General features: G+C 37.2%; 3 protein-coding genes and 1 long non-coding RNA gene across 11 annotated transcripts in view; 2 read left to right on the top strand and 2 right to left on the bottom strand.

The window, feature by feature from the left end:
* The window catches only part of LOC127945015 (DNA (cytosine-5)-methyltransferase 3B), a 50254-nt gene extending 48839 nt beyond the window's left edge, over window positions 1-1415 (bottom strand). The window contains exon 1 of the mRNA XM_052541513.1: window positions 1211-1415. The gene's annotated coding sequence lies outside the window, so the exon portion shown is untranslated. The remainder of the gene's footprint in view (window positions 1-1210) is intronic.
* A 925-nt stretch (window positions 1416-2340) lies between these two features.
* Window positions 2341-9089, top strand: commd7 (COMM domain containing 7). Its single transcript, XM_052539976.1, has 9 exons — window positions 2341-2511; window positions 3377-3430; window positions 4031-4133; window positions 4902-4958; window positions 5052-5089; window positions 7399-7489; window positions 7603-7652; window positions 8634-8682; window positions 8794-9089. The coding sequence occupies exons 1-9, from the start codon at window positions 2428-2430 to the stop codon at window positions 8868-8870; spliced, it is 603 nt and encodes a 200-aa protein (XP_052395936.1). The 5' UTR covers window positions 2341-2427; the 3' UTR covers window positions 8871-9089.
* Window positions 9090-19475: 10386 nt separating this feature from the next.
* On the bottom strand, window positions 19476-22761 carry LOC127944474 (uncharacterized). The gene is made up of 3 exons (XR_008150364.1): window positions 22425-22761; window positions 21740-21849; window positions 19476-20095 (listed from the first exon to the last, which is right to left on the bottom strand). It is a non-coding gene; the product is annotated as an uncharacterized LOC127944474 (long non-coding RNA).
* The window catches only part of LOC127944470 (nucleolar protein 4-like), an 85438-nt gene continuing 81800 nt past the window's right edge, over window positions 22736-26373 (top strand). For 2 of the 8 annotated variants that reach the window (XM_052540410.1, XM_052540411.1), the window contains exon 1: window positions 22736-23439. In XM_052540410.1, the coding sequence (XP_052396370.1) occupies window positions 23104-23439 (336 nt within the window). In that variant the 5' untranslated portion in view covers window positions 22736-23103. Of the gene's footprint in view, window positions 23440-25078; window positions 25198-25264; window positions 25394-25822; window positions 25861-26373 lie in introns of those variants that run through there. The other 6 variants (XM_052540415.1, XM_052540413.1, XM_052540414.1 and 3 more) reach the window with 6 other exon arrangements.

The raw sequence follows: 26373 nt of genomic DNA on the forward strand, positions 1-26373 counted from the left end.
GTGTGCAGGCTCATTCTTACTAAAGGTTTGATTTAAGTCTAGTAATTTCTATGCAGCAGCGCAAAACCAAAGTGACGGCGCGGCATTCCTTCGAGAGGCCCCGGGGCACGGAGCCCGCGCTCCGCCGGACAGTCTACCAACGCCAATTACCTCGTTACCCTCGCTCGACTCAACTCACATTCACCCCGCTGCGGATTTCACCTGCACTCGGCGCCCACTTATATATCACACGCGCTAACACTTCTATTGTTTTAAAGGGATAGCTCGCCCCAAAATTAAACTTCAGTCATCTTTTATGCAACCTTGGAACATACCAAAAATGAGCAGTTAGGCAGAATGTCAGCCTCGTTAGTTATTCAATTTCCTTATTCAAAAATGCAAGGAAAATGAACGACGACCGAGGGTGTCAGTTCCTCACATTCTGACTGACATCTATCTCATTGTGTGTTCCACATAAGAAAGTAAACACAATGGCAGAACTTTCATTTTCGGTGAACTATAAATACATGGCAATACGCCTAAGTGAAAAGGACAGAAATATAAATCAACTGTTTCCATTACTATGTTGCAAAACATTAATCTGCATAAGGCGCGTTATAACACTCCTATGACGTCAACGAAGTAAACCGGTTTTATTCTAACAAAAATTATTTGAGAGAATTTACTTAATTTACTTTATGCATATTCAGAAAGTTTGCTTCTTTTTGAAAAACTTAAACCACACAATTAAAAATACTGGTTTCAGTTATTTTTACCGACTATTATTATTTAAATATGTGAGGAAAGCACTCTTTTTGTACGTTGCATCTATAACAAACATATGGTTTTTCACGAGAACGCGGAAATCTTGGAATTAATCGATCGTTTAAGTGATAAGAAAATGTGCACAACACACTAAAGAACTCAGACCGGTGATGCATGAAAACGAGGAATAAATCTCACATACTTCCTCACGCTTACATAATGAGCTATAAGACAAGCTCTCAGCATGCCTCAGCCATGCACGCTGCATAGCCACACACCATTCCATGCTTTAACAACACGAAGTTAAATGCATTGTAGTTACATATAGAATCTAAAGGTTAAAGTAGCCTAACTAAAATAAAAGTTGGAATAAAAGTCTTTATCATCAGACGCGCGGTCATGCAGCACTTGAACTCTCCCCGAGAACGCGCACTAGAGCTCCATGCAGAAGAGGTATGAAACTTACCTGTCTCTGGAGAAGTAGTGCTATTGCAAAGAGACTGAAGGTGCCTTTAGAGTAGTCCACTGCCAAGGTGCTGGGGTGTCACACTAATCTCTGCTGGTACACACGCCTTTAAACCCTAAGGGTGAATATGTAAATGGAGTCTCGTTTACAAGGACCGCTCGGTCTTTCGCCTCTACACTCAGGCGTGACTTTTCCCGGGTCTCGAATCGCGCTCCCACTGAATAAAAGCTACTTTTACCTCCTACTGTTTAACCCTTTGTCGGTTATGAGATGGCATTCACACGTTCTGTGAGATTCTGTTTCGTGCAAATAAAATATGACTGTTTTCACTTTTCCTTACAGAACTACTTTTTTATGTTTCTCTGGTTTCCCTGCTACACATTTTTTTATATGCAGGTTATCTATAATATTGGGAATTATTAAATATCTACTTAGTATGTTGTACAATCTTTAACATAATATTGTAGGCTATATAATGCTATATATATATATATATATATATATATATATATATATATATATATATATATATATATATATATATATATATATATATATATATATATATATATATATATATATATATATATATATATATATATATATGTATGTATGTATGTATGTATGTATGTGTATATATATATATATATATATATATATATATATATATATATATATATACAGCATGAGAGAGCGACCGACAATAATTGTGCCCAATTTATGATAAATTTTTTTTTAATTTAATATATTTTTAATCAAAGTAATGTTTTTATCTTTTATATGTTGTTTACATATAAGTGGTAGATTCAAATTGTACAAATATAAGCAAAGTTTTGAGGAAAAACATTCAGTATTTGACTCGTGATGTTTTGGGACTTAACATTAATTTTCAAGGCATTTTTATAGTTCTGCCTATTTAAGGGTTAATTTCACGGAAGTTTTTCGGTGCATATTTGATGTAACTAGCATGAATAAAACGGAATTACTCATCTACTTTTTGCAAAGAAAATAATGTTTAAGTATCTTATCTTCTATGCTAGTTTAAATAAAGCATACCAAAATCCAGATTATCACTGCACTACAAAATCTCGTGATCACATGTGTGCAGGGCTCTGACTGACGAAAGTGCGGATAGTGAAATCGTTGGGCTCTCTGGCAGCGGAAGTGTGGAAGCAGATGTGACAGTTCAGTAGCTACAGCAGAGCTGCGAAGAAACAATGTTGCAGTTGCATTTCACGAATGATACATTACCCGACCATGTCTGCACTGACTTTCAGAATCTGAATAAGTTCAGTGAACAGGTATGAATTTAGTATGCTGCGAAGGGAAAGTGGGAATTAGGATACTATTGAATGAGTTTAGTGTTTTTGTGATCAACAGTTTTAGTGTATAAGTGAATTGATGTTAATAAACGGGTCTGATGATCGTCTCGCCTTCAGAAGAAAGTCGCCTGATGTGTCGCTTTAGTTAGTGTAAGGTTTAGTCACGTGAGATTACCACAACACTTAGCATTAGCACACTGAGCTAGTCTCCTGTTGTAATGTAAAGGATTTCAGGCGTAAAACGTATATTTAGTGTATTTTGATATGTCATACAATTGTATCATGCATTTTTATCCTTTGTATCAAAGTTTTCTTGTTTCAGCCTTGCATCTCCAGCAGGAAATTGATTTAAAGCATAATGGTTTGCAGTGAATGTTTAAGGAAGCAGCTTTTTAAATACATATAATACATTTAATGAATCTTATCATAGACACGTTTGTACTTTTATTTTTCTAAAAAAAAGTAAACAGTTTAATGTATTGAATTGTATGTCTTTATGTATTTCAAAACTAATAATTAAAAATGTTAATGGATGAAAAACTCAGGACATCTCTGGAAACTTATTCAATACTGTTTAAATGCATCACGAGTTGCACCTCAAAGTTGTTCGGTGGAAATTTGTAGAACCTACAATTTATAAGGGAGCTATTTTTAATTATTTATTTTTCTGTACTTCCATTTGTTTAATTCATAATTTTGTGGGCTGTTATTATAAAATATGTAAATAGTAATAATAAAGAATGAGTAGTTGTATGCAAACTTTATAATGGTGGTGTCTGCATGTTTCTTCGCTAGATTCATTCAATGCCAGTCATTCAGATTTACTTTTTACCTCCCATTGCAGCAGTTTGTGAGACTGACAGAGATCTTATACCAGTTCCTTCTAGAACCCAAAGAGGTGAGTCTGCGTTCCCAGATTACTTTTCTGGAAAGCCATTTCAGTGTTTTGAATCATTGCCAGGAAATGCAAGAAAAGATAAAAATGTGTACCTTGAATGCAGTACAAGTCTCTTTGGATAAAAGTGTCCACAAATACATGAAGCAAAAGAAAAGTAAAAAGTTGAAGGCATGGTTCATAAAAAACTTAAAATGTACTCATTCTCTGGCCATTTAAGATGTAGGTGAGTTTGTTTCTTCATCAGAATAGATTTGGATAAATTTAGCATTACATCACTTGCTAAGTGATGCTAATTTAGCATTACATCCACGTGACCCCAGTCTATCAATTAATGTCTTGTGAAGGGAAAAGCTGTGTGTTTGTAAGAAACAAATCCATCCTTTAGACATTTTTAACTTCAAACCAATGCTTCCGGCTAAAATATGAATCCTATATCTATAATATTGTGTTCTTCTGGGTAAGCTGTCTTGTCTGAATTAGGACAGGTAAAGAAAGATATATTATGTGAATGTTCATTGTGATAACTTATATTGTGAAAATATGTATTCAACAGAATTTACACACAAGTAAATGTTACATATTGTGCTTCTCCCTCATCAGTCAGAGCGGTTCCTGCGTCAGTTGACAGAGTTTGCTGGAGAGAATGGGATGAGTGCAGGACCACTGAGGGCTCTGATGAAGAGTGTCCTCATCCTACCTCACGGTAAAACCTTCAGGACCCCCATCTTGAACAAATCGAGCACCTTTATCTGAAATTCCACAAATGAATAATGCAGTCCCCTTCCCCTGGTGATAACATCAAATGTAGACGTTTAGCCTGACCCCAGCACTGATCTAAACACGCTATGATCCTAATCTCAGTGAGTGATTGTTCAGTTTATTTTACACTAAATTGCTGCATTATGCGTCTAGAGGATCCTAACATATGCAAATAGCCCTTGTAGCAAATTGCCCTGGGGAATCTGGACCTAATGTCACATGTAGACTGGCCGACCCTACCAATCAGTATGCATGGTATGCTGCTACATTTGCATGCAATGACTATCCCACTGCCTGTGCTTTTAGACATTAAAATGAAGAGGAACAAATTACTAATCATACTGATGGGACAAAGTGGTAAGGAAATAAGTGGTGGTGTAATAATATATATCAGAGAAATCAGACAGAGATGTAAAAAAACGTATAGTCTACTGTATTTCAAAACCTAGTGAGGTGCCTACGTAGGCAGCATAAGTGCACTCTCAATGTAAAGACTCTTTCAAAAGATAGCAAACTTAAATTCAAAATCTAATTTTAGCCAAATTCTCTAAGGCTTTATTAATATATTGTTACAACCCTATTTAGTGTTACCAATTGGTACATTATGAAGGTACCATATCAGTTAGAATGCTGCTTACTTAGTTCATTAGGCTTTGGGATAGAGGTATAATGAGCATATTGAAGCAATGTAAATGTCTTTCTCCCTTTTCAGGTGCTTTAAAAAGAAACCTAACTGCTGAACAGGTGAAGGCAGACTTGCTCTCATTAGGTATCATCTTTCTTCACTCAGATCATCTCTACCCATTAAAATATATTGGTCTTGAGTCTGTTTTTAACATTGTGATCTGTTGCTTAATTACAGGATTAAATGAGGACAAGGCCACTCATTTCTCTGACCAGGTTTGTCTTAATATATACATTTTAGTGTTTTAGTTGCTTCCATGTTTTTACATTTACATTTAGCCATTTAGTAGACTTGCATATGCTTTTATCTAAAGCGACTTACAAATGAGGACAGTGCAAGCAATCAAAATCAACAAGAGAACAATGATATATAAGTGCTATAACAAGTTTTAGTTAGTTAAACACAGTACACGTAGCAATATTTTTGTTGTTGTTGTTTTTTTTATTTTATAATAAATAAAAGGAAAACAAATGGAATAGAATAAGAATAATGTAAGCTAGTGTTAAAGGCCTTTTTTGCCTTTGTTAATTGTATAATAAATTAATTAACAAAAAAAATACAAAAAGATTAGAGAATCTAGTGTTTTTTTTTTAAGAAAACAAACAGTAAATTAACAGTATGCAAGTCTAAAAGGAGAAAGTTTTATTTTTATTTATTTATTTATTTATTTTAAGTAAAGAATAAGAATAGAGAGCGCTAGGGTCAAAGAGGGTCAAATAAACATGGAGAAGATGTGTTTTTAGCTGATTCTTGAAGATGGCTAAGGACTGAGTTGGGCAGGTCATTCCACCAGGAGTGAACATTTAATTTAAAAGTCTGTGAAAGTGATTTTTTTGCCTCTTTGGGATACATGATAAAGCGATGTTCACTTGCATATGCAAGCTTCTAAAGGGCACATAAGTCTAAAGTAATGAATTTAGGTAAAGGGGTGCAGAGACATTGCTGGTTTTGTAGGAAAACATTATGCCTTACATGTTATGCAAGCAGCTATTGGTAGCCAGTGCAAATTGATAAACAGAGGTGTGACGTGCATTATTTTTTGGCTCATTAAAAAATAATCTTGCTGCCGCTTTTTAAGTTTTAATTGTAAAGGTTTGATAGAACTGGCTGGAAGACCTGCGGAGAGAGCATTGCAATAGTCCAGCCTGGACAGAACAAGAGCTTGAACAAGGAGATGTGCAGCATGTTCCCAAAGAAAGGGCTTGATCTTCTTGATGTTGAATAAAGCAAATCTGCAGGATTGGACAGTTTTAGCAATGTGGTCTGGGAAAATCAGCTGATCATCCATCATAAAGTCTTCTGGCTGTTTTTGAAGGAGTTATGATGTGCCTAACTTAATGGTGAAATTGTGATGAAACGATGGGTTTGCTGGAATCACAAGCAGTTCTGTCTTGGCCAGGTTGAGTTGAAGGTGATGGACTTTCATCCAGCAAAAAAATTCTGTTAGACAAGATGATATGTGAGCAGCTATCGTCGGATCATCAGGATGGAATGAGAGGTAGAGCTGAGTGTGATCAGCATAGCAATGGTATGAAAAGCCATGTTTCTGAATGACAGAATCGAATGATGCCATGTAGACAGAGAAGAGAAGTGGTCCAAGAACTGAGCCCTGAGGCACCTCAGTAGTTAGATGTTGCGAATTGGACTCCTCACTCCTCCAAGATCCCTTGAAGGACCTATCTGATAGGTAAGACTCAAACCACAGGGTTGATAGAAGAATCTGGTGGTTAACAGTGTCAAAGGCAGTGGACAGATCCAGCTAGTACTGAATATTTGAAATCGGCCAGTCTTAGGGATTCAACAACTGAGAGCAAGTCAGTCTCGGTTGAATGTCCACTTCTGAAACCAGACTGGTTTCTGTCGAGGAGGTTGCTCTGTGTGAAAAAGGCAGAGAATTGGTTGAACACAGCTGGTTCAAGTGTTTTTGGAATGAAAGGAAGAAGGGAAACTGGTCTGTAGTTCTCTAAAGGAGATGGGTTGAGGGTGGGTTTCTTAAGTAGTGGGATTATACAAGCCTGTATAAATGCTGAGGGAAAAACGCCAGTCTGAAGGGATGTATTAATCATGTGAGCGAGTGCATGTACAACTGCAGACGAAATGGCTTGAAGGAGATGAGATAGATAATGATCAAGTGGACAAGTAGTAGGATGATTAGAAAGGATGAGTTTTGAGACTTCTGCCTCAGAGTGAAGAGAAGGATTGTGAACAAGTGTATGTTTCATGGTTAGATGCGCTTGACAGTATGGTGTGGCAAATTGTGCACTGATAGTTTTAGTTTTATTAATGAAGAATGTGGCGTTAGCTGTTAGAGTTGATGGGGGGGGGGGCAAAGAAATCGAGGAAAATGTTTAAAGAGCATGCGAGAGTTAGATGAATTGTCAATTTTGTTATGATAGTATGTCATTGAAGCAGTGGAGACATTAGTATAGAAGGAAGAGAGGAGTGATTGATACACATTAATGCATGTTTTTGTGGATGGGCATGACTGCAAGACCCAGCATATCTATATCTTCTTTTATTTCAGTGGAGAATCCACTACCCTGTTTTGTCCAGACTGGCTGTGGGACAGACACTAATGGTCAACCAACTTGTTGACATGGAGTGGAAATTTGGTGGTAAGCAATGTATTAACTTATGTGTATGTAAATATATATTACCTAAAGTGCAAATAAGAATATAAATAATGTGATTAATTATGTGTGTAATTTAAATGCATAATTCTTTGCAGTTACCGTTGGTACAAGTGAGCTGCAAAAGACCGGAAACATTTTTCTACAGGTAAACCTGTATTTATTTATTTTTTAAAGTCAGTGCAAACATTCATCAAGAGACTGAATTTAAAATAGATTTACCCCTTAAATGATTCTGAATTAAATTTTAAGGTTGGTTTGCACTACACAACTTTTGCAGAAAAAAAGTCGTCTTTCAGTTTTTCTCTGTACCATTTATGTATGATGCCAGGAGACACAATTGAGACACTTTTGGAAGAGAACTGGACTGAGCTGAACGATGACATAACTGAATCAACAATAAACTGACTTTAACTGATAAACTGGCTGTTTTCTATTGTCCTCTTGCATTATCATCAAAAGTTTTTTCCTGTTTCCAACTGTAAAGCTGCTTTGTATCTAAGTACATTTAGACTCATAACACAGAGCCAGAAGTCTTATTTATATGAGAGATGAGGCAGGAAATTATAGAGAGGGAGATTCTTGCCAACTTAATGAGAACCTTAGCACATGCACTAACCGCACCAGAATCATGAGAGACCGATGATCAGAAGCATACTTTGAGCAAAACGCTCAAGTCTAAGGGATTGATTGTGTCTTTGGTGTGCTGTTAGTCGTCTTAAAAGAAAATGCATTTTCTTGATGGCAGGTAAGTATCAAAGTAAATAATTATGTCATCGTATGCCTCCTTTATATTTTAAAAGTACCTACCATCTCCTTTTATCCCAGCTAAAATATAAATATTGTCAGTTTCCAATTACGTTTCCAATTGACTGCGATCTGACTTGAAGAAAATGCATTTTCATGGCTCCTCTGGCATATAATGCTAGTCATATACCCATGGTGGGGAATATTTGACTAATGTTTGATAGTATGTTGATATATGTTAATCTTCAATGGTTGTATTTGCAGAAGCAGTTCTTGGTGGTCAAACTCTTGATCTATAACATCTGTCTGCTTCAGGCAGTGTTGGAGTTATAAGACAGATACACAGGCTCATTGTTCATTCAACTTTTTCATTCTTTCCCAGCTGAAACTGGTGATCAGAAAAGGAAACAAGACAGAAAATGTGTACATGGGTAAGTTTATTTCAAATCCGTTGTCTTAAGTTGTAACATACTCTACTTGACTGAGCGTTTTCATTACATTTAGTGCAATTTTGTTTGTATCTTTGTATCTCTCCACATTAGAGCTGACTTTACCCCAGTTCTATAACTTCCTTCATGAGATGGAGCGCGCCAAAGCCAGTATGGATTGTTTCAGTTAACTGAGGTCCTTGTAATCAGAGTTCTCCTCTTTGCCTGTAATGAATCAGTAAATAAATGTGATGTTCACAAACTCATATAATGTTTCAACTTTAAGAATTATAATTCACTAATCTTATTCAGTTGTGTGATTGTTTGTGTGTTTTTGTTTGGAACAAAGACGACATTCCACATTGATGCTCTTTATTGACCTTCTGTTTATTAAACCTTTGATCAATTTCTTTTGCAATGGTTTTTATTAATCCCAGCATACGGTATGTGTTTTTTGTACTTTGTTCACTAATAGATGAATATATTAAAAAAAAGCCACTACTTAAGACATTTTTAATCAAACCATTTGCTTACTGTATAAATAATTAATACAGTACAGACACTAATAAAATTCATATATTTGTGGTAGAATACAGAACATAATTAACAGCCAGATTTGTAGCAATAAATTGAGGAATTTTGACTACTACTGCTAGTAGGTCCACAGAAACATATTAATTCTTCTGTCAGCCCACATCTGAAACGTGTTTGGCTTTATTAAAGGCAGTCATGCTTTACACCGATTCAGACTGATGTAATAAATTAACTCCGTGTCAAATATGAGTTCTCTGTTAGATGGTATTTGTGTCCTGGAGCAGCATAATATCAAGACTGACAATATCAAAGAACACACCCAGAGGCTGTGCAGATAAATCCTCCAATTGATTTGTTCTTACACCTGTCATTGTTTCCCTCCTTTTGAGCAGTGATACTGCTCTTCTCTTAATTCTGAAAAATCGGTTTTATTTTGTCTCAATTCCATGCCTTAATTTTCTGAGTTCTTGACTGACACTCTTCTGTCTGCATGTCAGAACGTGCAGGTTATAAGTAATTAGCACCAGGTTCTCCACAGCTTGTGACGCTCGTTTGGCCGCTTCCCAAATGATTAACAACCATGACAATTCGTAACTGTGTTATATTTTTCGCAATTTGGTGGCGAACTCCTATAATTTCATTTGATCTCCTTACACCCCACTAACAGTTAGGTTTGGAGGTGGACGTTCATTCTTAGTTCAATTTTAATTAAGATTTTTATACAAATCAAATCAAATTAGTTAATTTAAAAACTCCAACTGTTGATGAGATAGTTGTAGCAGTTGTAGGAGTTTTCATAGATATTAAATATTCTCCATGAAACCATAGATGCCAATAAAGAACTATTATTTTTGTGTGTAGGGTAAAACGAACCCATCTAATCCAAGTTTACCTTCCCTACTAGTAGGTGAACAATTCAGTGCTTGGTGAACTCTGCAACACAATGACAGGAAGAGCCGAGATCAATGAATCAAAAAGCTACATTCCTTGGTTGTCACAAGCCAGTTATACCTTGGTAACCTTCTGGACACCTCCTTTTTAAAAACCCATAAGCCAGAAGCACTGTGCGGCTCTGCCTTCGTCATCAATTTTCACCTACTCTTCTTTTCATTCTGTAAAACAACCTTTATTTTCATAAAATAGTCCCAATATGAAAATCTGGTGAATTTTGAGACTTAAAAAAAAAACACGTTCTAGCTGTTGCTATCACATATGTGCTCTTTATGACCAGTTTATTAGATGACTGGCATATTTACAGGAGGAAGCTTAAAACCATTGTTACTCTGTATAGGAGCTACTGTCTTACTATGATCAGGACAATGATCCTAAGTAGTCTTTCACAAGTTCACACGTACGTGTAATCAGATATGGTAACATGCATATTTGGCATGCTGTGGAGGGGAGAGCTCAGAGTTTGGAATTTGGTCCGAACCCATAATACTCCCCCCATATCCCAGGCTGGGATATGAACCAGCCAAGAGTGAGTTGTTGGGGTGGCAGAGGGATACTGCAAGACTATCAAGGGACCATGTGAGGGACGGCTATAAAAACAGGCAAGTAAATTGTATCTCAGTGGTTAAAACAGAAAAAAAAAATCCCTGTTTTACAAGGACCAGAGGGCCTGAGGCATTCAAACCCACTATCTCAACCAGTTAGAATACAGTCACCATTAGCCCAGCTAAAAGTAAGCAACTGACATAAGACAGCACAAAAACGTCTTCACTATGAAGCCTAAATAGCTAAAAGCAGGTTTATTATGCCCATCATTACTACTAAATGTTACCAAGACTCAAGTTTTATTCAAAAAAGACTTCAATAATCTATTGTGTGTGTTGTGTTAAAATGTTTACAGTCCATTAGTCCTCATATTAATGGTTGTATTAGTCAAATGAGACGAATGCATAAAATTAGAGATAATTGTCAATGAGAGCATACAAAAAAAGCAAAGAAATATAAAAGGAAAGGGATAAACCAATTTAAACCTTTATGGATGTCTTCGCCTGATTTAACACCTTTGTAAAACGTGTTTCAACAAGCACTACTGAAGATGGGAGAGCTGGAGGAGAAAATAGACATCATTTAACAATGAAGATAAATGACTCTAAAAGCCGGCGGATATCAAGGTTACGCAGCTTCTTGTGTTAACTAGACATCGGAACATTTCATTTCAAAATGCAAGACCTCATAGTTAGACCGCTTGCCAAATAAATACACAGATTGCTTGCTTGCATGATTGTTGTTCAGGCGGTACACCAAAAACTGAAAGGAAAAGCAATCATCACTGAACTCACTGTGGCCCTGAACTTTGAAATGTAGCCAAATGATGTTGTGACACAACGTGAAAAAGAAAAGCAAATTGTTATGACATAAATATGCTCTGGAAGAAAAGGGCAAATCAGTTCAAAAGCAGTTCTCAAGTTGTGTCAGTTCAAATCAAATGAGACTCTCTGTAAGGGTGTGTTGATGGATGAAAAACAGTAGCCTACGTTCATCGCAACATAAGAGCATCTGTCTGCTGTACAAAGATATTGCAAAATTCTTGCTCTTTGTGTGCAATAGGCTAGACAATAGATGTTCGAAATGATCAAACACATAAAACACCATCTGATATTTCATGAAGAGTACTAATATAATACACTGATCAGTAGAATTGATTTAGTCGAACTGTTTAAAGTATAATTTAAAGTTAAACATCTTTGGAATCAGCAATGACATACATATATGGTTCAATAACTGTGCTCTTTGTACTGCAATAATTCTCTTTACAAACAGATTGAAAATATTGTGAAATACTATTAGCTTTAGTCTGCCTCTGACTTAAGAAGTGAAAAGCTTCTGGCAGTGATCAGTTGCCATGAATCCATCAGTAATAAAAATGAGTGAAGACAGCGAGAATACGTGTATGATGTTAAATAGATTCTGTAAGATTAAGTCCCAATCCTGAAGCTCTTTGATTTTTACATTTCTACCTCTCCAGGCCGGTCATGCTTGTTCACACCTGCCGTGCACTAAGCACCTGGTGTGTGTGTATGTGTGTATGTGTGTGTGTGTGTGCATAACTGAAAGTAGAGAAAGGTATAGGGCAAAGTTACTGTTACTCTAGACAGCAGAAAGAGGAAGTTAAATTCCCACGAGAATTTACTAGACACTCTAAAGCAATTCTCTAGACATCTGCTATGCACTTCTGGCAAGTTATGAGATAAAAAGAAATGGCATTGTCCACTGTGTATGTATAGGGGCACGTTCTGAGAGAGAGAGAGAAATATGGACAGTTTTCTGTGGAAGTGTTTATGGACAGTTAATATGTAAATCATTAAAAGTGCACAAAGAGGTTGAAGTTTTGCTGGTTAACATTGCCAATGTTTGCCCCTGAAAAATGAGTGAATGTCATTGATACAGCTTTTGAAACTAATAATATAGGGTGGATTTTCAATTCACTGACTTTAATTTCTCTAAAAGGTTGCCATATATTCCCAGGAAGGTCTTATCATTGAAATGGATATTGTGAAAATGATCTTCTGAAACTTTAGCCACTATTGCCTTTTTGTACTTTTTGGGCCAAATAACAGATATCCAATAGTGAGGAGGTCATTGAAGAATGTGGGATTTTTTTAAAGGATTTTTTGTGCCAATTGTGTTCTTCTTTTAATCTGTACTAGCACTTTTTCCTTTCACTAATGTCTGAGGCAGAGAAAATGGGCAGAGGACATCATGAATGTTAAAAACAATCCATTTAAACACAATAAACTTTCAATAATAAATCAATAAAGTCAAGTCAAGATGGAATCAGAACTGACCCTATTTACTTTCTTAATGCATGTTAGTCTTATTACCTTTGACCCAGTTGTGTAGCAATAATAAATCATCAATTGTCTGTAATTTATTAAAATGTAATAACCTGCTCTTCCTCTAAAACAACAAACGATAATACATACTATTTATAATTAAATTCGACTTTATATAGAGTATTGATTTTGAATTAGATTTTCTTTTTATATTTTGAGTTTATTCATTCTTGTGCTTTTAATATTTCTATTTTAGCTTTCATTTCTATTTATTTCGTTAGCAATAGCAACACTGGAAACATGTCACATTACAGAGGAAAAATGTTTTGTGAAGTGTGTCTTACACGGGCGTCAACACATTTTACTAAATTTAAATCCATTCGGCAGTTTCTTCTCGCAAAAATCACCACAAAAAAAGGCCAAGAACAAAAAAAAGACCATACCACAAAGACCATAAATAAGCATAGTGAGAAACGGAGCTGAAACAGTTGCTCAGAAAGGAAGAAGAGGGTTTAGCACTTCATCAGCCCCACACAGGGGCTCAGTGGGCTGAACACCAGGATACTGATACTCATCCCACACGCACACACACACACACACACACATTTCCCGCTCTGAACCTCTCAGAGGCACAGTTTCAAACAGGAACCAAGGCCGGTATGGTTCCTACAGTCTTCCTCTTTCATATACGGCCCTGTTAACCCCATCTGCGTTTCTCACAGACCTGAGCACACTTTCATTCAGACTGTTCCTTTCACTCAGTCCTGTTCTCATGAACGCGTACACACACACTCCTCAGCCTTTTGTCAACCGGAGAATAATTGATGGTTTCTTTTTCAAGCTCCTCTGGGGTGCCGACCACAGACATCACTGTGTCGTGTAGATTGGGCTGTGGTGCACAGGGGCATTTCCTGCAGTATTTCACCCCAGGCGCTGCGGCCCTAATCTGGGCAGGACAGGCGGTCTGCGCAGGCTGCTTTGAAGGAAGAAGGGCCTCAATTTGTATGCATGGAGAAAGTGTGATCTGCATCCTCAATATTAACACGGGCAAGTAGAGATATGCAGGTGCACAGGGTTTATTTGCTTTTGTGTATTCTTTAAACTCACACAATCATGTGATTTGATATAAAAGAGAGAGAGAAATGATTGTATGTGTATTTCTGCATTATTCTAACTCTTACTATTGTTTGCTCTTGTTACTTAGTTACCACTCACCTAGGTTCCAGCCTCTCTCATCTCCCTGGCAACCAAGCCATCCCATTGCTTCCCCTCTACTAGCACCCGGACCTGTCCCAAGGCAGACCCCTCCCCCTCCCCACAGCCTCATGCAGCAGTCGTACTGCCAATGCCAACACACACACTTTCTAAAACACCTTTCTTTTGTTTCCATCTATTCTGAAAGAATTGTTCCCCCAGAGTGAGACTTCATTCACTCAACAGCAATGTATGCTGTGAGAAACTGAGAACTGATTAAAACTACAAACATTTAGCCATTCGAAGACTTTGCTCCATCACTATGGAGGAGCTACTTGGAGCTTATATTATGCATAATCAAAAGTAATAATATACAATATATTGTATATTTTGGTATAGTATAGTCAAGTGTATAATATATTTTAATAATAATGATAAAAGCAAAACCAACACCTCGTAATATAATATATAATAATGTATTATCCACACTTTTTATATTTTACTATATGGAAAGGTTTCATAGTGTTCCCACCATGTTCAATTTCAATCCCAGAAATGGCATTTAGTTCTATTATAATAATATATGATAAATAATACAATGTAAATTTACACTTAGAAATGGATAAATTATTTATGCTGTTGGGAACTAAGAAATGTAAGGTGAATCATATATATAATTACACCTTAAATTTTGTATGTATATGTGTGTGTATATATATATATATATATATATATATATATATATATATATATATATATATATATATACACACACACACACACACACACACACACACACACACACACAGGTTTTTATCATATAATAATACATTTGTATTGTATTTAATATGTTATATGAAAAGTATGCACATATTATAATATGGTGAATGCAAGCATTTATAATTCACACCAGTGCCTTTGCTAAACAGAGGGGTTTTGTTCCTGATCATGATCGATTTGAATTCCACATCTGATTAATTGCAGTTTGATGCATTAGACACTAGAGGTCAGCATTGGCTGTAATGTTCATTTAAAAATATGAGTCTCGTTAGTAAAGTGTCTTGCTGAATTAAGACTCTAGAAAAGAAAGAAAGGGCAAATCAGGGTGAAGAAAATGAAGGGTAGATTACAAAAGATGGAGCTGGAGTAAAGGATGTGCACATAGAAGAGAATGGAGAGAGAGGCTAATTGAAGGTGAGGCCAAGGGCATCACTGCTGCCAGCACAGTGCTGTAGCACCTCAAATAAGACTAAAAAACATTTCCTGCAGCGATGACCTGCTCAGACTAACCTACGCCTGTGCAGAAAAGAAGTCAAAAGAAAGAAATACATTTCTGTCTCTTCTCTTAAATTCAGGAGCATAACTGGGCAGAGAAGAAGGATAACAGGGACAAAAAAGGGAGGGGACAAACAAAAGGACTAGCTTTGAGAGAGTCCCTGAATGACTGATTCCTTGATGCAGGCAGTTGTGAGAGCAGGACATAGCTTCACCTCAGGGCACATACTGAACACAGGTTAGGGGGATATATCAGACAAATTAAGGAAAGGACCGATAAACTAACCAAGTGTGAAAGGGAAAGTGGAAGTCTTTAATTGTGGGTGGTGATCCAAGAAGAGGGATGTGTTTATTAGTGGATATTTACAGATGTTTCTGAATGGGTGTTTTGGGTGTATTGAGAAAATTGAGAGGACACTTAATGTGTTCAAAATCATACAATGCTGGTCACATGGTTTTGTGGTAAAACATTTTTTTGAGTGGCTCAGTTAGTAGCTTTTGCGCGCATGACATAATATCTGGCACAAAATAAAATATTTTGATTCGATTTAGAAATGTCTGAGTGAGTGGAAAAGTATAAATATTATCAAAGGACATTACATGTAACTTAAATTTTTAAATGTCTTTTACATAGAAATGAATGCATCTGTTCCCTGTAGCTGAACAAAATTGCTGTTTGTGGTTTAAGCCAGCTGACTCTGAGGCCATTTATATTCTAGCACACACCTGAAAGTTGATAAAAAAAAGTTTAGTAGTAATACAATGTAACAACCAAAAACAATGCTGAAATTGATCAAATATTGCCATAGACTAGCAATTGCAAATATAAATAGTAAATCATGGTTCTTTGCTGTTATACACAGTACACTAAAGGTTATTAGCTCATAAAAAAGGACAAGCCCTTTGATATGGCAACACCAACTTCATGTTTTAATAGGAAATACATCAAAACAGGAATAAAAACTGCATTCGTTGAGTGATTTTTTTGGTTGATTCTTGGTTGCCCTTTAGGCTAGCCTGTCACCGTTTTCTCACATACATCTTCTTGCACAAGGCTGGAACTGTGTAAAACTGAGCTAATGACCCAGCAGGCCAGGGTGTTGAAGGTCAAAGCACTTCTGGTTCGTCATATGCTCTAAATCTGAGAACAGATATTCAAAATCAAACTCAGTCATGAGTTTACAGTTTATCGAGCACATTGCTAGCGTAGATGCTAAAACTGCAGTAAACACTGTGGTTTATAGGTCACTGAGGGTCTCGCACTACTGCTGTAAGGGGCCTTTTCACACCGGATGGGATCTAGTCAGCACTATTTTTTAATTGTTGGTCTATGTAGAAATGTGTCAGATGGATGTTTTTAGCACTGTGCTGTGTCTGTTTGTTTCTTCAGTGTTGCTTCTTTTGTTTTTATTTGTTTCCATATAAATAAAGCTTTTAGGTTTAATTTAACGTTAAAGATTTTTTAAGTACTTGCTGATTTATAACATTTTCTATATTAAGGCTGCTTCTAAGAGACATAAATGCTACATTTATAGTCACTGGAAATAGTACTGAAGAGAGTTTAGGAGTCAGGAAGGCTTAGCTAATGCTAAGAGGTGGCCGTGCCTAGCGTCTTGATTGTTTGTTTTTTATTCTCCTAGACCATGAGGAGCAACATGACATACATTTGAAGTGCATTCCAGGTCTTTGGTGTCTCCAGGCACCATTTTGATTATGGAAGATGGATAGAGGATCGTTAAACAGCTATTATGGTCGTGTACAGTCTTAGGACAGCCCGGTAATGAGGTGCAGCGCATGGGATTGATGGGTGTTTGGCTCCACAGTGTTTCAAGAGAGCAGTGCTGCCATAGTTTCAACCACTGGGACACCGCAATACAGACAAACAATGAATCGGCAATGAGAACGGATCATCCGTTAGCCTGTATTTGTGATAGCATTCGTGCAGGACACATGTCAGGGTATAAACAATGTGACAGCCTCACTGAATATTGAAGCGAAAAATGGTTTGATGTCAGATGTCTCGCCCAAGAAAGTTGTCTCATTTGTGAAAAGATGGATTTCTTTGCAATAATATTGTCTTGTTACCTCGATCTCATTCCACACCTGTCGTTCTCAACATCACATCTTTCCAAATCAATTTCAGTACTTTTATTTTCAACTTTTGGTGCTGACACACACAACCATTTCTCAGCCACACTAAACCCATGTGATGACACATGAGATATTCAAGACAAACATGTGTAGAGTTCCCCCGTTCAGCTTCCTGTGAAAGATGAGGCTAGTGATCTTCGTGTGCGTGACACAGCTGCTGGCACGCAACTGAACGGATGCAGGAACATTTGCGGTGGGTGGTCCCTTCTCAGTCTTTATAGATAGTTAAGTGGGGTGACAATTATGCAAAATGTACTATAAGCTAAGAGATATTTATGTCATAGGATGATTCCATACTGCTTTTAGTTACATGCAAGGTGTCCAGGGGAGCATATGTAATTGCAAATCTCCCTACTATATAGTAAAACAGTATGTGAACAAAATAGCACGTCAAAATTCACAGCATTCATAAAGCAGTAGGCAAAAAGTCCCCTGATGACCTACTTTTTCCGGCGAGATTCTGAAGTGCATATCTAGTGGACACTTAACTAACCCATGAGGCCATGGGAAAGGATTTGTGAGTAAAGTGATGCAAGTGATGCTGGTATAGGTCACATTACGAATGGAGTACATCCAGATTACTTTCGTACTACACACTCGTTTTACATTTTACATAAAACATACATTTAACGGTCGCATAAGAAAAATACTAATTTAGAGAGAATGCAATAGCGGAAAATGATGTAACTACACTATCTAAAATAGTTCTCAATTTCTCCAATATACTGAGAACTATATAAAACATATTTAATTCCCATTATTTAATTCCTGTACTACTTTGTTCCCTCTTTTTAATTTAGTTCAAATTAAAGCGAGAAATCATCTCACGAGTTGTCCTGCATGAATGAACTAATCATGGGGTTATTAAAGGGGGGGTGAAATGCTCGTTTTCACACAATATCCTGTTAATCTTGAGTACCTATAGAGTAGTACTGCATCCTTCATAACTCCAAAAAGTCTTTATTTTTATTATATTCATAAGAGAAAGATAGTCTGTACCGATTTTCCCGGAAAAACACGAGCGCCTAGAGGCGTGACGTGTGGGAGGAGCTAAAGAATCACGAGCGCCAGTAGGCTTTTGAGTTGAGAGCATGTGGAAGCTGTGACACAGATCCAGAGGCTGAAATTTAACAAGAGCAGCATCAGCACAGGCGGTATGCTATGTGGTATGTACTGAAACTGTATATATTTGCTTAGTGGTTTTTTGGAAAATGACTAAGTTCCACTTTATGTCGTCTTTTTTTTTTAAGCTGTACATGTGGAAAGTGCAGTTTGATGACAACATCGCATGTTGTTTACTTGATGTGGCTGATCAGGCTGTGCTCAGCCTCTCAGTGCTCTGCTATACTGGAGCGCGCACTCTTCCGGCAGAAGAGCGCGCACTTAGGACCCATATAAGGAAATTCCGCTCCATCTAACGTCACACAGAGCCATACTCGAAAAAAACTTTCCGAAACTTGTGACAAACCGGAAGAGTTTTTTTTGGAACAAAAATACTCCTTCAAACGTACAACTTAATTTTTGAAACTTTGTCCATGTTTAGCATGGGAATCCAACTCTTTAACAGTGTAAAAAACTCAGTATGCATGAAATAGCATTTCACCCCCCCTTTAAGAATTTGTATCAATGATCAATGAATTTTTAGTCACAATATATTTTTTTTCTTCTGCATGTAATGTGCATTTTGCAATTGATACTAATATTAAGGCACTATGTAGGAATTAGCTTACAGACAACAAAAGTTAATCACTCACCTTTCATGGTTTGCTTTATGCTAAATATTGCAATGCATACATTTCAATAAAAAAATCCACAAAAAATATTTTATAATAAAAAAAATGTAACATAGAAATTAAGATGGCAAGTTTTTTTATAATAATGTTCTGCTTATGAACTGACTGGTGAAATGAAATGTCAAATTTGAAATCTCAATTTTCAGGATTGATATGATCAGCGTAAAACATTTCACGGTTGCAATAACGGATGCAGTCTGAATTGCAGAAACCCATGCTCACAAGTAAGTCAGCAGGGACAAGCAGCACACTGTACCCCACACCCACTCACAGCCTCTGCTGATGACTGCAGTCATAGCAACAGATAGACATAACTACCCACCCTTACACACCGTCCTGTACAGAGCAGAGCCTTACACACATACACATATGTCCAGTCCCATGAGATGCTTGACACATACTGAAAAGCAGGATAATCGGAAGCTAACACACTATATAATTCCATTTCAGAAGGCATTTCAGTGAAGGTTGAGTTTGAAGCATGCCTGCTCAATACTAACCATTCAAACAGTGCCAGAGGACAGCGTAAGTGGCCTACCGGAACACAGTGCGGCCCAAACCAGCAGTCGTGATTTCAACAGACAGAGTGACAAACATTTCAGGGAAGAGACTTCAGTGGGCTAACCACAGACGACTGACCACTTTTCTCTGGAAGCAGATGCTCGCTTCTCTCTTGGGCCATAGCTGAAAAGGGGAAAAAGAGGCAGGGAGGGAGTCAGTTTTGAAACCCACTTTCACTTCCCAAAGCAAAAGGCTATTTCAATACAGCTGGCTCTACCCAGGGCTTTGTTTCCCTGTGCCTGTTGCTAACTTTTGCTGAGAGGGATCTTTTAGGCTCAGGGTGTGTACAAGAGTCAGACCTATCAGTAAAAAAAAATAAAGTTACTCATCTCTTGAATCCATGTAACTCTGTGACAGAGTGCAGTTTTGTGACATGGCAGTTTGTCCCAAAGCTTGCCTGTTCTCCTGCTACACTCACAAAAGTGAAAAGAGTACATACTTTTAAGCAGCATATGATTCGGTAGTTGCTAGTTAGCAGGGGAGGGGCATGCTCATTCTAGGACTATGTTGGGGCATTTGATTGGATGAAAATATGTGTAGTGCTGAATGAATGACCAAAATATTTTGTTTGTTTTCCTGGAAAACTTATTTTTAAACCATACACATTTTTGTACTTTTTATAAAACACTACAGTATAGATGGCTTTAAAGCTAATAGAAAAAAAGCAACAACAACAACAACAAAATAAAACTTTATTAAATCAGAACTTAGAATTTTTGTAGACCTTGTAGAACTTCGGATTTTTGTAAAAGATTATGAAAGCTCTTTTCAGCTATGACACAATTGCTTGTACTTTCAGCACACTGCACGTGTATCTGTATGTTGTGTCTGACTCAGACACACAGCACTTACAGTTACACAAACACACTCAGCCCTGCACAGAGCGTCCACGCTCACTGTTCACTCAAGGTCTCCTGGATCGCCCACATTATTTCATGATCTGCAGTAGTATTTCTCTCTCTAGTCACTTAGATGATTACTCTAGGAATGTGTTTCTGGAACTTCCCTGAGCTGAGAATTCAGATTTAAAGGTTAATATTGATCTATTTTAAATATTCTTTAAGCCTATTTGATCAGACTGTTCTAGCAGACGTGTGTGTGTGCGTATGTGTATGTGTGTGTGAAAAATCATTAAGGAGATTTCTCAGTTGTTTTGAGCCCAAATGGAGACTTTTGATCTTTGGAGACTATTTTGAAGCCACCAGTTGTCAGATTTTTCTTTTGGGAAAAAGTTGTCTGGTTTTATTTCTCTATTTCTTTTACATTTCAAGCCATTTTAGGAGAGACACCTGAGACTATGTTGGTACTTAAAGAGCTCCACTGAGTCTCCGATATGAAAAAGCAACCTCTCATTATCAATACAATTGTCCTCAGGGCACATGTATGTATATGCAAATTAATTACAAAATAGCTGCTTCACAACATCTGGTCATCAAGGTTCTACATTTTTTATTAATGATTAATATGTTTACTTGTTTTAATCATTTTTTCCCTATGACTTTTCCAGTCAGTCATTTATTATTATTGGATGAGCTCCAGGCCTTTAACAGTGGCATTTCATTTACATTCATACATTTGGCTTATATCTTGATCAAAAGCAACTTATATTGTATTTAAAGTAGGCTATGCCATGAACAGTTCATGCGGTGGAGGGGAGAACGATTGCGGTAGTGACTGTCAAGTTTATTCATTTTTTCGCAACATCTAGATGTCAGATAGCACTTGAAGGCAGCATTAAATACATTAAAGAAAACACTGATCTCTTACCACATTCACCTTCATGACCTTCATGGAACTGTTCAGTTTTTAGAAAAAGTAGCTGACATCTAGGGGTGACTTTAAGCATGCTTTGAACAGGTTTGCGTCGCCTCCAAATTCTGTGTAAAGACAAAATAGTGCATTTAAGCCTATAATGCACATGCACTGACCCACTTCTGCCCCTAGTATCACATGTAGCTCTGATGCTGCTTTTGTTTCAGCATAAAGCCCTGTTCACACTGACAACAATTAAACTGATGAAGGTCTGGGAGTTGCTATGATGTTGGTTTCCCATAAGTCTTCCTGCTTTCATCATTTGCATGCTTTGCTTAACTTTTCACTTTCTTTTTTGCCTTGCCTACGGTGTCTTTAGCTCACATTGCCAGAAATCAACTTTTTATTGAAAATGATGTCCATTCACTGCAACGTGAACACCCTTAAATCAAATATAGCACCAGAGTAGACATAAACTGTATATATTTTCCATATATATTTAAATGCTTATTATTTATGTTTTCATTTGGTACTTTATAATGACACATTCTGTTTCTGTAATCAGTATTTCAAATCTAAAAAAAAATATTTATCCAAAATAATTAAATGTAAGTGCACCGATTTACCCTGGATACACTTAATAAATTATATGTTTAAAAAAATATAAAATAAAATAAATAGAATGTAAACAAACAGTAACCTCAGGTCGAAAACTGTTTTCTGTGGGACACACATCTGCTTTGTGTAGATTTGGGCTATCTGCACGCGTGCACTTCCTGGATCTGAACCGTCCCATCGCGCATGGGACTCCACTCAAACCCATCCACCCTACCGCCTCGAGGGTCAGCTCGTATGCCTCATCACTCACGTTACAATCCCGTTCTCCTCGTGGACAGTGGCAGGCGCGCGGAGCGTCGAGGCTCGAGCTCATTCTAACAGGTGGCGAGCGATTTGAGGTCTGAGCGACCGGTGAGCGAGCTTCAACGACCGCCGAGAGGAGCACTCGCTCCTCCTTATGAGCAATTCTTGGGCTCCTAGGCGTATTAAACACAGTCTAATCGTCGTATTTGGGGTATTTAGGCGAATGACAGATTGGTTTAATTAGCCTCCAGCTTACAGGTGGGCGAAAGCCGTTTGTAGGACGGCCCCTCTTTCAGTTCCTCAATAGGAGACGCGGGACTGACATTTGTTTGCCATCCTGTGGGACAGAAGAAACGGCTCCGTTAACAGGTGCGAGGATAGACAAATACAAAGGCGTTTAGTCGTGTATTAGAATTAGAATATTTTCATCTGTGTTCTAAAGATAAAAATTCTAGGAACTATCTAAATCTAGCTTATCACCGAAGCCTCTTTCTTTCCGGAGGAGGACCGACAAAGCCATGTCAACCAAAAAACGGGTGGATGTAACGAGAAGGAGCCGAAGCCCCGCGGTGTCCGAGGCGGAGATGTTGGGTGATTTTCAGGAGTGGTGCCTCCGCACTTACGGGGACTCCGGTAAAACAAAGACCGTCACCCGGCGAAAATACAACAAGATTCTGCAGACCCTCTTACAGAGCGACGACTCGAATGGAGTCTATGTCGAGAGAAACCACATCAACGCCAAATTTAAGTTCTGGGTCAAATCTAAAGGTTTCCAGGTGGGCAACACTGACGGCAAGCCGAACGAGAACGGGGCAGCGGACAGAGCGGTCCTGTACGTCCCCATCAAGGCAACGGTTAGTACGGGTGCTCTTTTCCCCATCTGCTAATCAAACGCGTAATAGTGCCCGATATTTGCCTATGCAAAATCTGAGCCACGCGCACAATGGTGCACGCTCACGCGCCTCGCAGCCGGTGAATCTCGTTCAGGGTTGTATATCTGTAGTTGAGCTCGTGTCTCTCTCGGGTCTTTGGTAACCACTTGTTCATGTGTCATTCCGCCCGGTATCCACGGGAACCGTGGCAGCTCTGCCACCCGATTGTCCGGAAGCTGTTTATCACTATCAGTCACTGAGGATATGATTGAAATGTAGAGCTAAAGAATCAAATGTAATTTGAAATGTGCATTTAAGATGGCATACTATAGGTAAGGTTATATATATATATATAAATTGACTGATTCGAACCCTTCTTTTGCCAAACTTTTTTGCCAAAGGCATTTATTTACAATAAAAAGTAAATAAATAATAGAAGAAAAAGTTTAAATTAAAGTATTGGGTAGGGTTAGGGCTTTATTGTCCCAATATGATGCATCCATTAAATTGAAATAAAATTATAATTTACACTCAATATGTTATTATGGTATACTGTTTAATAATGTACTATAATACTGAGGTGCAGATAATTGACACTATTTGCAATAAGTAGCATAAATAACAGAAAATCCTGCTATTTTAACATAGTGTAAATAGCCATTTGCACTTAGTGTAAATAGCAAATCGATAAAAAAAAACTGCTATTTGCACTTATTGTAAATAGATGCTGCCTAATACTTATGTTATATTGTATAATTATTATTTTTTATTATTAAAAGTAGTTATATATGTAAATCAGCAATGAAAAAATATGGTTTTAAAAAGTTAGTGTAGTGTAACCAGCATGCAGGAAGACATCTTTATTGTCACTTGACAAGAAAACCAGACAACTGAGAAGACACCTTTTGACCCTCATGAGTGCCTTTAAAAAGCATAACAAATGTTTTGCCATTTTATGTAAATGCAATTTTTTTTGTCAAATGGAGTTAACCAGAGAAAAACGACTGTTGATAGATTTGACTTTATAAACGTAAATTTTTTGTACCTTGACCTTTGAACTTGAGTAAACTCAAGTGTATTAGAAGTCCATTAAAGTCTTAGTACATTAAATTACTTTAAAAATTGCTATAAATGTAGGAAACCAACATGAATACATTGAGTACATTTCTACGAACTTGTCATTTATTTTAAACTACATTTTTAAAAGACCTCCCTTTTTATAATTTCAGACATCTTTATGGTACAGTGATCCCCATGTGTTTGTGTAGGGTTATTTGGATACTCTCATGTCATTTTTTAACTATTTAAAGTTAGTAAATTGTTGGGAATTCATAAGAATTTTTCCAATCTGCTTATTCTGCCCCCAATCATGTATTTCTCTCTCTCTCTTTTTTTTTGCATTTAACCATTAGCAAAAGCATTTAGTCAAATAGAATGGTATTTGCTTCAAACTTGACTTTTATAAGAATAACTTGTATAATCTTTGCTTGCTTTATCTTTCAAATGATTATCAAATGATCTTCATAATGTCTTTTTCTGAGCTGAAGAGTTCAGGTTTCCAAGCCGTTACGTTATTATAATAATTTACTTAACCCAAAACACCTGCCAATTTGGTTCACCTGTGTAGCCTAATGAGATGATATGGTGGTGTGTGGTATTATTGGTGAAAAGGCGAGTTAGAAATGTGTGTTTGTATGAGAGCAATGGGGAGAGATCGAGAGGCAAGGACCAGGTGAGCAGGTCAGCTCTCAACAAAACTATTGAAATAATGAGGAGCCCAGATGAAGATTTATCTTATGACCATTTCACGGATTAAACATGATGGAAAAGTTAAGATGGATGCACCCTGCTGTGCTCTGTGTACCTTCATAATGAAGAGCCTGCCCCAGATTTGTCGTATTCAAATATTATTTTTTCTCACTCTCTCTTGCTTTAGGTAGGTGTGAGTTCTGAATAGGAAAAATGGAGAGAAAGTGTTAACCTCACCATTCGATTAGCGGTGCAGGGACTGTGTTGCAATGTGCACAGGTTACTCAAGATCGTGATCACAGAATCTTTTACTTGTAATATAAATTCCAGCCTAATGGAAATCCTGTTAAAGGTCACATAGTGACTTAAAAATTCACTTGATTGAATTTAAAAGGAATAATTTAACTCAAAATTAAAATTCAGTCATTAGTCTCATCCATGTTGTTCCATACCCATATGCTGTTATTTTTTTCACTTTCTGAAGCAGTGGTGTTTTTATAATGCTATTTGTGCTCCGCAGCCCTGAGCGAATGTACATTTTTAGAGAGAAGGAAGAGTAGCCTCAAAAATGTCTATAAAAGTTCTACTTTTTTTTTTTTTTGTTTTTTTTTTCTAGAAAAATAGCAACAGCACAGGAGTTTGAGTCAACATAAGGTAATGAATGAAATGAAGTGAATGAAAAATATTACATTTTGGGTGAACTATCCCTTTAACATTCTTTGTTCGCATTACCATGTTAGTCCTGTAGTCTGATGTTTACTTCTCATTGGTGTGCTTGAGTGTAATAGTAGTTTTGATGTAAGAGCGGATTGATTCGCAGCTCAGTAAGAAGATAATGATCAGTCTGTTATAATGACTGACAAACCGTTTTCTCTATTGTATTACTCAAACCACACACTGTCAAAACACACCGCTTAAAATGGTGTGAATACACTCGTGTAAAGGGGTCACCTGTTGCACTACTTTATAATGTATGAAAAGTGTAGGAGAGTTGTGTGAGGATGGCGTGCGTGGGGATGAAGGATGAAAGCGAAAAATCAAAAAACATTTTCATGCCACTGAAAGACAATGAGATGGAGCAAGGGATCACGGAGGGGATTTCTGGAGATGGCGAAAGAAGAAATTATGTTGTTGAGAGAGGGAGAAAGAGAAGGCTGGAGGAAACCG

The sequence above is a fragment of the Carassius gibelio genome, chromosome A23 (genome assembly GCF_023724105.1).
Source record: "Carassius gibelio isolate Cgi1373 ecotype wild population from Czech Republic chromosome A23, carGib1.2-hapl.c, whole genome shotgun sequence".
In the NCBI taxonomy this organism is placed as follows: domain Eukaryota; kingdom Metazoa; phylum Chordata; class Actinopteri; order Cypriniformes; family Cyprinidae; genus Carassius; species Carassius gibelio.

Excerpts from the sequence above, each read along its gene's own strand:
- commd7 (XM_052539976.1), top strand. The coding sequence starts at position 2,428 with ATGTTGCAGTTGCATTTCACGAATGATACATTACCCGACCATGTCTGC. Across the intron at positions 4,134-4,901 it reads TGTCCTCATCCTACCTCACG|GTGCTTTAAAAAGAAACCTA; the intron begins GTAAAACCTTCA and ends CTCCCTTTTCAG. Across the intron at positions 5,090-7,398 it reads CCACTCATTTCTCTGACCAG|TGGAGAATCCACTACCCTGT; the intron begins GTTTGTCTTAAT and ends CTTTTATTTCAG.